The sequence below is a fragment of the Sylvia atricapilla genome, chromosome 1, assembly GCF_009819655.1.
Source record: "Sylvia atricapilla isolate bSylAtr1 chromosome 1, bSylAtr1.pri, whole genome shotgun sequence".
NCBI classification, from domain to species: Eukaryota; Metazoa; Chordata; class Aves; order Passeriformes; family Sylviidae; genus Sylvia; species Sylvia atricapilla.
This window is the reverse complement of record NC_089140.1, coordinates 37,497,388-37,511,930: the sequence shown is the minus strand read 5'-3', so window position 1 is coordinate 37,511,930 and position 14,543 is coordinate 37,497,388. Positions and strand designations below refer to the sequence as shown.

Genomic DNA, 14,543 nt, shown 5'->3' with positions numbered 1-14,543 from the left:
AATATCAGCAATCAACTTCTATACCAAAGCCAAGCAGTGACAGTTGCAATAATGAATATTTGCTGTGGGCCACTGGTATGAAAATAGCACAGTGCTACAAGCCTGCGTCACCAGAAACAAATCTTCCATTTGACTGTGCCTGAATTTTCAGCTCAATTTTAGAACATTTATAATTGAAATAGCTCTTAAGGCACTATAGTGTCATAATATAATGTTCAGAAATGCTGATTCAGTCTCCAAGGCATGAACTCAAATGCCTTCCTACTTCTTTTTGGTGTTGTTTTTCCTTTAAAAAGGGGGGTTTTTAATCCCTAACACCTTTAATGCTGTACCCTGTATTTAGGACACTGAACTGTGGACAGGAGCAACACTGTAATGTATTCAAAGGGACTCATGCTGGTTAAGTTAAAAGTTCTTGTGTGAAAAGGAATTGAATTGCCTCTTTGTAAGCTTACTTGACAGCTTTTAGAATGTTTTATCCTTAATCTCTGCTGAAAATTCTAAACTTCATATGAGGATGAGCAGCTTTGCATCTTTAAACATGTCATGGCTTTTACATGGTGAACTTTGATGGCTTTCTATTTATGTTTTAATGTCATTAATGTATTTGCATTAGTAGAATATAAAGCATATTTATATAGGGCCCTCTTAAAAATGCAGAATGCACTGAACTTTAATTATTTTTTGAGATTAAGAATATGCTGATGACATTTACCATTTTTAATTTTTATATAGTATGCTGCTTTCATTTATGCATCTCGAAATACCCTCAAAATATCCAAAACAGCTAGCATAAATGATTGTGTTTTCTTTTTGCTTTAAAATAATTACAATAATTACATGGTGAAATATTAGATCAGCATAGATACAGGAGGTCAGATACTTGAAGAAGAATAAAATCTGCTGTTATTTAAGCATTTTTTCCTTTTCATTCATTGCCTCAGGTTTTCCTATGGAAAGTAAAGAAATTATGATCTATATCTTGCTTAGGGCTAAATACTGACCCTTACACTGCAAAGCTGGCAATGGTGATTGATGTAGATATCTAATTTCCTGGAAGATTAGAATGAGCACCAACTTTGCCATCAATCTTGAGAGAATGTTAATGTCCCTTTCCTCTCCCTGGGCCATCTGCTCTTTGCCTTCCATGTCACCAAGAGAGTACATTGGCTAAGCCTACTACTGTAGACTAGTACCAAGATGTAGAAACTGATGGTTTAAAAGCAGTGTTAAGGCTTATAAAGCAACAGGGTTTGGGCTGGGATTGGGCTTTTGAGGAAAATATTTTCACTGCAGAAGTTTTTTGACTGAAGGAAAACAAACATTCAATGGATTCTCTGGAATGGGAAAGGAGTGACTAGTTAAGTCTACAGTTTTGTGGACAGATCTTCAAGGCCTTTATTTTTTCATCAGTTTCCCAACAAAAAGCATAATAGTTCAAAATATTTTTTTCTTTTGAAACATTATATTTTAAAAAAAATCATAAATAAAAAGATGCAAAATAGCGCCATTCCTTTTTCACTAATATTTGAAACCCCCAGTAGCTTCAGGATATGACACCCTTCGGGCTCTCCTTCAGGAAAAAGAAAACCAAAGTGTGATTTGACCTTGAGTGGGACTTTATTTTTTTGCTATGTGCTTTAATGCCTGTCAATACCTAGCATATTCACATACAAAATTCTACTTTCTTGGGTTTATGAATGATAAATTTTAAAAGCCTCCTGGGAGAGTAGGTAGAAACATTCCAAAATACACAATGTATAGAACTTATTAGAGCTTAAAAGATCGTATTCCCACTGACTGAAAGTGAATCATATTTGTGTAGATATTTGTTCAGCCAGCTTCAAGTCCCCTAGTAGGAAATATTTCTGGATCTGTGTAGGTAGGCTATTCCCAGGCTTCATTAACTTTAATATTAGAAAGAATTTCTCCACATCTAATCTAAGTCTCTCCTGATGTAATCCAATAGTCCTTGTTCTGCTAGGAGGGATGAGGGAGAAGAGTATATTCTCTTATTTTTAGTTACCTTCTATAGATATGAAAAACATTGTCAGTGCTCACCGTTTTTCTTACGTATTCACAGTTCATGTTTTCTAAACCTCTAATTTATTTTGGTTCCCTCCATCACAAACCCTCCCTTGTTGCTTTGCATTTGTATTTCTTCTAGAGTAACAGCAAAGCAAGTGATTTGGGTTTTTTTTTTTTTTGTCACTGCTGTCCCAGGGCTGAACACAGGGCTTCCAGAGCTGATCAGAGGAGGAAAAAATGCCTCCTAAATCTTTTGCTTTGCACTTTCAGTGTGGTGGGGACCTGTTTTATAGCACAGTGATGGAAGAGATCTCTGTTCATCATGTCTACTACTGAAAGACTTTTTCTGAAAATCAAGCAAATAAACAAAGAAAACAATCAAATAAAATAAACAATAAAACTTCCCCAAATGCGGTACTGGGGTTGTTTTTCATCATTCTGTGTTAATAGATCAGATTAAACCTACTGGGTGTTTGTTCCTGCAATTGTCTTTACTAAAAAGCATCTAATTTTCTAAACTGTTTCATCAATGCATTAAAATTGTTTTGAATCAGGTTTCTCAGTATGTTTGCCTTGCTTGCAGTTTGATATTGCCTGCTAAGCTATTAGGAATGTTCTCCATTACCAAAGCTTTTAAACAGTACTAGTCTGCAATGCACCACTGTGGTATCAGTTAGTTGTGTCCCTTCTGCATGGGAGCACGTACTTAGCACTATAAGTGAAAGAATTGCTATTTTGTCTATTCTATTGGGAGGCAATAAATCAAGTATAGTACAAGTAGCGGATCACTAACACCAAGAAATGTAAGAAACAAAATGAGCTATGCTGGAAAATACCCAAATCCAGTATCTCAGGATTATCTCAGGCATATCTCAGTAAAGTAACTAAGATTTTTTCTTGGAAAAGCTACTACACAGTAGGCTTGATGTGGTAAAATGCAGTGCTGCAAAGGCAGAGCAGCTCCTGTCCTTTGTCTCCTTCTCATGTCCCTGCCTGCTATCTTCTTCACTGCCTTCACTGCTGGATTATGCTGTCCTCCACCCTGCCAAGTACTTAACAAGCACATGATACTGCCGTGTCCAAACATCATGCATCAATTATTCAAACTCCAATATCATTGTGTATTTTCTCTCTCTTTGATTTGAGGACTACAGGATAAGCACAAGTTTTTAGGTGCAAGAGCCAGGTTTCTAGATTTAGGTTTATATCTTGCTTGTAGTCTTTCTAAAAAGTACTACTGATAGGCAGAATGAAAATCTTATTAGAGTTTGTTTAGGTCTCAGATGTGGAATGTTGTATATTTAGTTAGTGTTATTGGTATCATTGTTATGTAATAACAGATAACAATGTGTATTGTGTGTTTATAATTACCTCCATTCTTCTGGTGTTGGGAAAAATGAATTGAAGTATCAATTTTATTTTTTTTACCAGACATGAAGGACTTCATTTTAGTTTCCTTAGCACAAGATGTTAAAGCTTTAGCTTAGCTATGCAATCAGCATAAGTATTATGTGGTACTATGGCTGTTTATGCGTCTTAAGTTGTGTGTATAAATTTTAACTGCCTGTTGTGCTGGTCATTTGCATGACTGCTTTTACTGCATTTTTCTTCTGTTGTACAGTGCAGTCTTAATGACTTTTTTGTTCAGTTTATGAGTTCTGTGTGAGGAGACTGCAGGAGACAACACATGTTTTTTCAATACATGGGAGTACTGTATTTTGTAACCAGATGAAATACAGAGAAAAAGGTCAGGTTTAGTTCATTACCATTAGTCAAACCATCACCAGAGCAATCTGCCTGTACATGTCATCAGCACAACATTGGGATGTCAACAAGCAAACACCAAAGGTCACACAATTTTTTTTCCTGTTTGTTTTCATTTCTTTCCTTCTCCTCTCTTTGCCCACAGACGCTAACACAGGGACACCAGCAATATCAACGACGACAACCGTGGAAATCCGGAAGAGCAGTATTATGACAACTGAGATCACCTCTAAAGTGGAGAAAATCCCCACAACAGCCACTAGCAGCAGCACTTGCCCTTCCGTTGAGACTGAGGAAGAAAAAGCAAAAAGACTGCTCTACTGTTCACTATGCAAAGTCGCTGTCAACTCTGCCTCACAGCTGGAGGCGCACAACAGTGGTGAGATGGAGCACTGCTTGCTTGCTTCCCTTTTTTTGTTTTTCTTCTGTCTCAAGAGCACTGCAATTATCTTCCCCTGAATAGATTAGATCTCTTGCAGCGGGGGACAAAGAGGTGGCAGAAAACTGGCAATTACATGGAATTCATTAACTATTAAAGTATAAAAATGACAAGCAAAGAGACTTTCAAAAAAGGGAAAGAAGGGAATTTATTACAAGTTGCAGATTTTCTTACTCTTTAGCTTTTGCAGCTTCAAAACCTTACTGAACTGAATGACAACTCTACTTCATTACCTTTGGTGTTCAGAGTTTGCATAGTTTCGCTTGTGCCAACTAGCAAACTGAATATGAATGCCATTAGCTTTGTTTGAAATCTAACAAATTAAGGCTGAAAGAGGGAGCATCAGTCAGTCAGAGTTCAATGATGGGAGTAAGAGTTCTTAGCTCCATATTCTCTGTTAATAAATAACTTGTAAAAATTATGTATATTTTCCCTTTGTTTTCATCAATTGATAGCAGCTGCTGCATGAGAGTTGAATGGGTAATTTCCTATCTCCGTTTTTCTCAGTTTTTAAACTTTTTCTTGTCATTAGAGCTAATAGCATCAGTAAGTTCCTGTAGTAGAGAGTCACCATTCACAGTCGCTATTTTAAGTGTGCTATTGATTGGCTCTGTGGTGGGTGGGGTTAAAAGATCTAGGGATTTGATATGGTGGCAGTGACCACCTATAGCCGTCTTACAGAAAGTTCCTGATTGTGGATGTCAAGGATACCTCTTATCAGGGGTAAGTAGGGTTAAGAGACAGAAAGAGAACCTTAGATTTGAAATGTAGAGACAATGTTAATATATCTAGAACAAAATTATCAATGGATTTATGATGCAATTAAAAAATAAATAACTTTGGCATATCTGTAGAACTCAGAATAGAAATTATAACTTCTTGGCATTCATGAAAAGCAAAATTCCATCAGTCTTGAATGCTGTTTACTATATGCCAGATCTTCAACTGGTGAAAGTTCACCTTCAGGTTGTACCCTTTTAAACTCTTTAGCTTCATATGAGGGTTAGACTCTAAATATTCTGATCAGGCTGAGTGCCAAAACACTATTCTGAATACTTAAACACAACCTTCCAAGTTTTTTGAAGCCTGTGCTGATAAACTCTGTGTGCTCGTACAATTTTTTTTATAAGTCTCCGTGGATGCATACAGCAATTAGCAGTGGAGCAGTGGCTCTGTGTGCAGTAGTTAGTCCATTATCATCACAGACTACCTGTGTGGGAGTCTTCAGCACAAGAAATTGTTCAGTCTGAGTAAAGGTGCAGTAACAGAACACCAGTGTTTTCTTTCCAACCTTTATTTACAAAGAAAAAAAATAAAAGTAAGTACATTTTTCTCACATACATGTTTCTCACATGTTTTCGTTTCTGTCTTGGACATTAATGATCCATAGGTTGTTTCCAGGAACCTCTGCCCCTTTCTGGTTTGGAGAGTCATTAGTTAATTACAGATTTAATTGTAAGCTACCTAGACATACTATTTATCAATCTGTTCAGGAGGACTACAAATCAAAGCCAACTACATCTTTAATAGCTAAATTACTTTTCTTTTGCAACTACAATTCAGGTCTTATTAGCAGCAGGAGTTAATGAGAAGAGTCACACACATTTAACTTCACATCAGGGTATCTGTGCCACTACTTTCTGGTGTTGCTGCTTTGTTCTAGTGCATTACCTATAGGTATGTAATTTAGTAACTAAGTTTCAGGTGTGAGATACTGTTACATTAGTATGATTCTGGGACAGACCAACGCTGTCCTATTCCAAGGATAGCACATGACGCCAAGCTGAGGCTTGTATGATATTATTTTAAAAAGAAAACAAAACAATGAAAGCAACCCAATTGCCAAAGTTGTTTCTGTTTCCTATTTCTGTTGTTTCCAGGGACTAAGCACAAAACTATGCTGGAAGCTCGGAATGGAAGTGGAACCATAAAAGCCTTTCCCCGGGCAGGCGTAAAAGGCAAAGGACCTGTGAATAAAGGAAACACAGGCCTTCAGAACAAAACATTTCACTGTGAAATATGTGATGTGCACGTAAACTCCGAGACACAACTGAAACAGGTATTCAGCCAGCTTGTAGAGTGAGAATCTTGGGCTGGTCTTTGTTTTCATGGTGGTAAAGTACCAACACAGTCAGCAAATGTCAGTATAACAGTTTGTGTTCAAATGGAACTTAAAGTTTTGTCCATTGTACTTGGCTGACATGCTGTATGTTTTGTTTTGAATGGAATATGTCTTCTCAAAAGCTCTCAATTATACACATTTGGTAAAGATTTTTTGAAACTGTAAGCTGCAACATGTTGCAGCTGTCTTTAGACTGCTAGAATTGTCCTGAGCTAATAAACTCTGCCATTTCATGTACTGCATGGTATTTGATTTGACAAAGATGTGAATGTGGATGCAGCCAGTACTTTCACAGAACACAGAGTAACCTGCTTAGAAATGTGGGATGGAGAGGATTTCTAATATTTTTATCAATGTTTCTCTCTAACTGAGAAGCATGACCTCTAAATTGCAATTACACTAAGTTATGTTCATTCTTCAGATGATCAAAGCTTTCTGAAAAACACTTAGTTTAATTCCATATGCCTATTGAAATTAAATACTTGTCAAGGAACTTTACAAGAACGAAAATGAATTCAGTAATGGACAATAGGAATACCCATTCCTCTGGTTTCAGGAAAAAATTCAGTTCTATGTCTTTTTGTTGTGATAATTGTCTTGAAAATTAAAATGAAAGTAAAATTATAATTCTGAAAAAGGTCCTTTACTTTTAATACTGCAAGATAATCTGTGTAGAAAGATACTTTAAAAATCTCATAGATCTTACGAAGAAAATAATGGATTTCATGCATTTTTTTTCACTGTCACTTAGTTTGATGTATAACTATCTCAGAAGGATCTCCAGGCAGCTTAGGGATTTAAACGATTTTATGACCTTATATTCTTTCCCAAATAGGGGATGCTTTACTATCTAATATTCTTTAAAAACTTTCTATCAGCAGTGGATTGTATTTTATGGGTGCTTTATAGAGTTAGGGAGGAGTTTTTCAAAGGCTTCTGTCTTTAACGTGACTCAAGTCCTGATGAAGTTAGAAAAGGTGGGAAAATATTTAACTGTAGTGAAAGCAAAGTTTAACGTAGGACTGATGAAAATTACAGCCCCGATATGTGGTGCACAAAGGATCCTTCAAATTTCAAGAGAGCCTGTTCTGTTTCATTATTGAACTAGTCAAAATAATACTGTTGTAGAGTAAAAGCCTTTAGTATTGGAGCAGTAACCTCGTGTAAAGCAGAACTTGAAGTGATGTGTTGTGGAGCTATCACCCTTTGTTTTCTTTCCCCCTCCCTCCCCCAATATATTTTAACAGCACATAAGCAGTAGAAGGCACAAAGACAGAGCTGCTGGGAAGCCACCTAAACCTAAATACAGCCCTTACAACAAACTCCAAAAGGGAACACATCCTCTAGGGGTAAGCCAATCATCCTTTTCATTTTATTTTTATTTTAATCCTGATGAATAAGATTTTTAGAAAACTTAAGTGGAAAAGTGTTTAGAAGTAGAGTAGTAGTGTAAGTCACTGGATTATTAATTTTGTGAAGGGGCCAGTGGAAGCCCAAGGGTTTTTTTTAATGTACTTTAAGGGGTATTTACTACAATCTTGCTTTTGTAGCTACTCTGAATAACCTCAGAGAAGAAGCTTGTTGCAAAGGTCGTTAAGAGAGCAAGAGACGGAAAAAACCTCCAGATGTCAAACAGGATTTTTCCAGTTTTCACCAGGGACAATAGTGATGAAATAACTAAATAAAACTCTATAAAATATAAACTATTCATTCTATCCTTATTTAGAGAATTGTTGAGATAGCGAGTGAAACAATTTAAAAAACCTGTCTCTCCTTTCATTCAACTGTTTTGGAATGATTTGGGTTACATTTTCAACTCCTAGGATAAACTATCTGAAACACAATTCTAAGTAGCTCTAAAAGCTGAGAAGAACGTTTACTTTTTAATAAAGAACCCTCTTAGAGGCTGCCACTAGTTAAGATACAGCTTATATTATGGGTGGGATAGTGAAACATCTGATGTTTATCATCTCCATCAGTTAAACTGCATGAGTGTTATATCTGCTGCTTTGTAAGGGTTTATAAACGGTTCTGGCAGAGGGAGGATGTTGATTCATTGTCCTCATAGAGATTAGCCCCTTATGCCTTGACCATCTTCTCTGATGCAGACACAATACGGAGCTTTTTTTTTTTTTTTTTTTTTTTTTTTTTTTTTTTTTTTTTTTTTTTTTTTTTTCCCCTCCCGTGGAAACCCATTTCTCTTTATATTGAGTAAAGCTCTTGGCAGCAGAAGCTGTGTCCTTGTTGGGGCAGCCCTCACGAGTGGCATATTCATGCACAATTCAGTTGTAGAATGAAGCAGTCCACCCTTCTGATAGATCCACTAAATAGGGAAATAGCCCCATAGGGTTTCTCAGTAGTCCACAAGAAAGATCATGGTCTCCAATACAAACTATACTGAAAGGAATAGAAAATATGTCATGGGGTAAGTAGGATATAGAATCAGGAAAGCCTTTCTGGCAGGATTATTATTCCTTTAGGAAATGCATTATTTTTCAGGGGACAAAAAGAACTATTAGATTGTTGTTGTTGTTGTGTGCAGTTCTCTACCAATTTATGTAATGGAGATTTCTGAGAACTCCAGCCAAGGTTCAAGACAAATAACAGTAGTGTGTCCTTTTCCTGTTCCCTCAATCCCAATTGCTAACAATACACAGGTCAGGCTAGAGGGCATCCAAGAGGCAAAGGGGATTTAAGAAGGGGAGAACAAGCTAGCAGTAAATGAACAGATATGTGTAGTAGAATTGTGGCTTCAATAAGAAAGGAGAGACCAGTCCTCCATTTAGTCTTTTTGGTTTTAAATATAAAAACTGGGGGAATTATTGTCACTTCAAGTACAGAATGGAACAGCAACAAGCCAGAGATATTCTAATTTCATCTGTAATTTAATGCTTGTTCTTTTCGCCCTCTCTCTAGCTGAAACCAGGATGCTCTCCATTAATATTTCAAGTTATTTGTCCCTTAGTTTATTTCATTGGAAATGAAACAAATAATGGCTACTTTACTCCTAATGTTGACCTGTGAGTTAATTACAGGTTAGAAATGAAGGTGCAAGGTACTGTATGTGTTAAATATTACTAGTTTTGCAGCTACCTTGAAATCAGAATCATGTTTATAAGTTACCTGGAAAGCTATCTAACTACATTGGAAGTACCTGATTCCTCCAAGAATGGCAAGAAAGCCTTAGCCTTTTAGTAGAAACAGCCACATAAGATCTTTGTTCTTCATGACACAAAATATATGAGCAGCACCAAATTTGCCTGCAGAAATTTAAAAAAGAACATGCTACATTTCCATAGCTTTTCTAGACCTTCTTTTACCGTGTTTTCAATATCATTTGTACTTCTCTCTATGTTCGAAATTTGCATGCTTCAGAGATAGAAGCCTTATAAATTCCCACAGTGATATTTCAGAGTTTAAGAACTCTTATAGTGTTGGGACTTACTTGTTATTTCTTCAAGCCACAGTTGTCTCGCATATATAAAATACTGCACTGGAAAGTAAAAGGTTATCAAGCATTTGATAGTCCAAACTTTCTGCAATAAAATAGCTGTTACAAAAGACAACATTTACTGAGAACTCTAGAACAAGGAGCACTTTATACTCAGGGTTACTTTATTTTTATTTTCCTCAGAGTTGTTCTGGGTTGTTTTTTCTTTGTTTGTTTGTTTGTTTGTGGCTTTTTTGTTTTGTTTTGTGGTTTTGATTGGTTGGTTTGGGGGTGGTTTTTTCTGTTCTAAGTAAGGCTGTAAAATGTGTTTATTAAAAAAGTAAGGAGGGAGGAAAAAGTCATATGTTTAGCAAAGTAAGGAGACAGCTTAGATCAGTAAGCATAACATTGATCAAGGAAGAGATGAGATCATTGATTTTCATAGGCACTGTAATGAATTTTATATTTAGCATCTATTATATCCTTTATTAAGGGAATTAAAGAATTTGATTTTATCTGAGTATTTCTCCCAGAGCTTTAAAGGACCTGGAAGACTGCAGTGTTGCCAATAGATATTGGGAAAAATAAAAATCCTCTATCCATCTGGCCAGTAAGGAAGCAACAGACCTTTTGGAATATGGTGATAGTGTAATGATGAAACTCAATTGTGGTTCATGCCAGAGTACTCCTGTCCTTATTTTCTGATGATGCACTCACTAGGATTTGTTGAGCTGAAAATATCAGAGTGATATTGTAGAAGTTACTTACTTGAAAATCCCTTTCAAGTCAAGAATGAGAAATTGTTTCCTTGTAAGTAAAAAGTGTCCATACTTACCCTGAGATGTACCTCAGCATGGCACATATATTCCATATATCCAATACCACTTATTCAGGTTTATGCCCTTTGCAAGAGGCCTCAGGTCATGCTAGGACACAGACCCACCATGAGTCCATCAGAGACAATGGGAACCTTTCTTTGTCAGTAAATGAAGTTTCTAATCTTATCTCAGAGTTATAAAAACAGGACTGCAAAGGTATTCAGGCTCCTAGCATCTGATTAGAAACTTGAAATTCCACTGCAAACTACAGAAATCTATAGAGACTACTCTAATGGTCGTTTGTATGTATCCCAAATGTAAATTTTCTTCAATATTACTGGACTCCTTGTAAGTATTTTCAGTCTTGGAGAAACTTCAGGGTTTGGATTTTTTTCCTTTTTTAGGAAACTCTAAATGAGGGGTTTTTTTGATTTGTATTTGGTAGTCCACAAATGTAAAATAATGTCATGATTTTAATTGGGTTTTGTAGAAGAAACCTCAGTGACAGGAGCAGAAATATCATAGTTTGGCAGAATACTACTTTAAAATATTTGCCAGGTTTTCACAACCCTTGTAAGAATGAACACTACCTGAGTGGAAAACAGGTGAAGACATTGATGACACAGCAAAATTATATGGGGCAGCACCCATTTAAACACATTAAATATGAGAGGTTTTCATAACTCATTAAAGATAAGATTGGTTTATTTGTTTGTTATTAGAAGCAGGAGTAAATGAAGAGGAGCTATATGGAGATCTTAATTTTAAGTAGAACTCTCATCCTAATGATTAAAACAGAAATATTTTGTAAGACCAGGGAGTAGGATATATTTTCATTCTGGACTCTACATTAAGCTGTCTAGATGGAGATCTGTTAACTGATAGGTAGTTTTTCCTTGTTTAATTGTTGCAGGGTATATGCAATTATAGCAGGGTATTTTTGCTATTGCAACATTTGCAATTGTTGCAGGGTATATTTACTTTGGTGCAGATTTCCCTGTAACATTTTAGATTTGCTTTGATTTCTAATGTCATATTAAATTATGAGTGTCAGCAGTAAGGGGTGAACACTGGAACTCTTTGTCCCCAACCAAATCCCTGTACCTTGTCCAGTGGGGGAGGTCATAGTGCCTGTTACAAGTCTGTAGCTCACAGAGCCAGTAGCCACCACAGGGTCTCTCTTGCTTGATTTTGCACGTATAATCTTAAGTCAAGCTCCCTCTCGTGTAGCGAATACGAACAAATTATGTGTCTCTGTTTGTTTTCTCTTCTGCCCCACAGGTAAAATTAGTATTTTCAAAGGAACCTTCAAAGCCGATGGCCCCACGAATCTTACCAAATCCACTAGCAGCTGCAGCAGCAGCTGCTGCTGTGGCTGTGAATTCCCCCTTCAGTCTTCGCACAGCCCCAGCAGCCACCCTTTTCCAGACTTCAGCACTTCCTCCAGCACTCCTACGACCAGCTCCTGGGCCTATACGGACCACCCACACTCCTGTGCTGTTTGCTCCTTACTGAACTCCAAACAGGAATTCATTGTACTGCAATAATTTTTCAAATCAAAACAAACAAACAAACAAACAAAAAAAAAAGAAAATCAAGAACATTGAACTATGCAGTGTTTATTTATAGTTTAAAGTATATATGAAGAGCCAGAACTTTTGATAGAGAACTGAACAAATTCTGAAAGGGGGAATGGGCAGTATTTTCTCCAGATGAGCATTTCTCTTGAGCATTGATCGTTTTAGAACTGATCTCCAGCATTGACTTGTAGTGACATACAAAACTTATAAAGCCTTTTGACTGTGCGTTTTGGCACATATTTCCCTGCAATGTCTTTCCTGCTTTATGAAACAACTTAAAAAATTTGTCTAAAGGGCATTAACTGGTTCCAATGTATATAAAATACTTTATTCTGTAGATTAAAGAAGAAGAAAAAAAAAAAAAAAAAAAAGAAACACTGTGAATAGTAGTACCCTTACCAATCCTCCTGCCAAATCAGCAGTTACTGGGTATTTATCTGAACAAAAGTAGATACAATAGATGTCTTGTAAAACAGTAGTATTGTGTCTCTATCTATGCCACTAGGTTTCTAACTGAGTTGCAAAAGATAAAATGAACAAAATTATGTCACTTTGGTAACTAGTCAAAAATTATTACAATAATGTGGAGCTGTTCCTGGTGAGCAATGTTTTCCTCACTCACAGAAGAATGAAAATAATCTAGGTTAGGGCAAAGAAAGAGATAAGGAAGATCTAGTGGGGGAAAAATAATTCAGATACTGTACACAGAATAGGTCAAACATTTATTTTACTGAGAATGTATGTGTACACTGTGTGTTTATTCGGAAAGTGTAATACATACAGGATAGATCAATGTTTAAGATATGACAGTGGAAAACAAAAAATATGCTCTTGTCATGAAACAGGCCTGACACTCAAGTGTTGAGCAGAGGGAAGACACAAATCAGTGATGCAGAGTCATAACTGACAAATGAAAAACAGGAGAGAAATCCTGGTCTCATTTAAGTCAGTTTAAAGTTCCTTCTGACTGCACTGTAGCCAGAATTTCATCCCAAGAATGGCACATATTCATTTTATATCATACCAGTGGGAGTGTCTGTAGATACAGGTAATATTTTTTGCAATAGACTTTGTCTTAGCAACAGACTTATTCCCTTGTTTTATCTCCAACTGATGTGATATAAAATGTCTTAATATAACTATAAAATATAAACAGTGACACATGAGATACATATTACGAGATAACTGCACATCATGGGTTTGGAACAAATACAACTTTTAGGATCTCAAGGGACCCTTGAATTCTGTAGCTGACCGTTATGTACAGACAGCTTAAAGCCTTATATATTTACTGTGAGGCTTAAAGGGGTTGACTGTGTCCCTTTAAAGTAAGATTTATCAGGGGTATATATAGATATATTGTAAATATGTTAGAGTAAGAAAAATAACTTATAAACAGAAAATCTACTCTATAAAATAATTATATAACCATTGATTTCACATGTGGGTCATTAAGTGGTAAGTAACAAACAACAGAGAAAAAAAATAGACTTCTTGAATCTGATCCTTGCTGCCTGCTTTTTCCCATAGGGAGCTGAAAAGTATCTATTAATATTATGGAGTGTGCTGCTGAGTCACATGCAACCACTCTGATGTGTAGCTAAGTGAAATGCCTAGCATACATTTAGGCAGAATAAAATTTAAAAGCATAATTTAAGTTTAGATGGGGAAATTATTTGAAAGATTTTATTAAAAGGCAGTAATGCAAAATATTGACCATGTGGTTACTATATAATGCTGCCTGTGGTTAATGCAGACAGGTGGGAGATATAGAGGATGGGAATATACAGCACTTTTGACTTGCAGTTCATCAGTGAGCCTTCCATATACATTCGTATTTGCCATTTTTAAAACCTCTCCGCATTTAGATTTTATAAAAGATATATAAAGAGAGAGAAAGAAGAGGTTCCATGGATATCTGTGTCCAAAGAATTCCAAAGAGATGCATTTATTTATCTAGAAGTATTAAAATAAGTTCTATATTATGTATTTGTATTTCATCCAGTTTATTTGCAAACGTTTGTGCCTTGAAATGAAATGAGCTTTTGTTTATATTTAATTCACACCAATGTAGCCATGAAAAAGACATGATGGTGATTCCAGGGCTAATTACCAGCTGGATTTCTTTGGCCTAATTTTCAAAACAACAGTATGAGTAAGTTCCTGAAGCCAAGTTTAGACATCTAAATAACTAGGGGCTGACATTTAAAAGGGCTCTCTACTCTACAGCTCCCAGTAAAGAGACAGTAAATAAGCCAGCCTTCAAAACCTGCTCCTCACACTCAATTTAGAAAATGTTTCATTTTATTTGGGTACATGAGATAGTGAGATTCAGTGGACTTGGTCTTTTAAGCCTGCTTTC

The 14,543-nt window shown here is 36.2% G+C and overlaps 1 protein-coding gene across 4 annotated transcripts in view; it reads left to right on the top strand.

The window, feature by feature from the left end:
* The window catches only part of ZNF385D (zinc finger protein 385D), a 406,562-nt gene extending 393,905 nt beyond the window's left edge, over positions 1 to 12,657 (top strand). For all 4 annotated transcript variants that reach the window (XM_066319782.1, XM_066319788.1, XM_066319797.1 and 1 more), the window contains 4 exons: positions 3,938 to 4,171; positions 6,112 to 6,290; positions 7,601 to 7,702; positions 11,883 to 12,657. In XM_066319782.1, the coding sequence (XP_066175879.1) occupies positions 3,938 to 4,171; positions 6,112 to 6,290; positions 7,601 to 7,702; positions 11,883 to 12,116 (749 nt within the window). In that variant the 3' untranslated portion in view covers positions 12,117 to 12,657. The remainder of the gene's footprint in view (positions 1 to 3,937; positions 4,172 to 6,111; positions 6,291 to 7,600; positions 7,703 to 11,882) is intronic.
* The last annotated feature ends 1,886 nt before the right edge of the window (positions 12,658 to 14,543 follow it).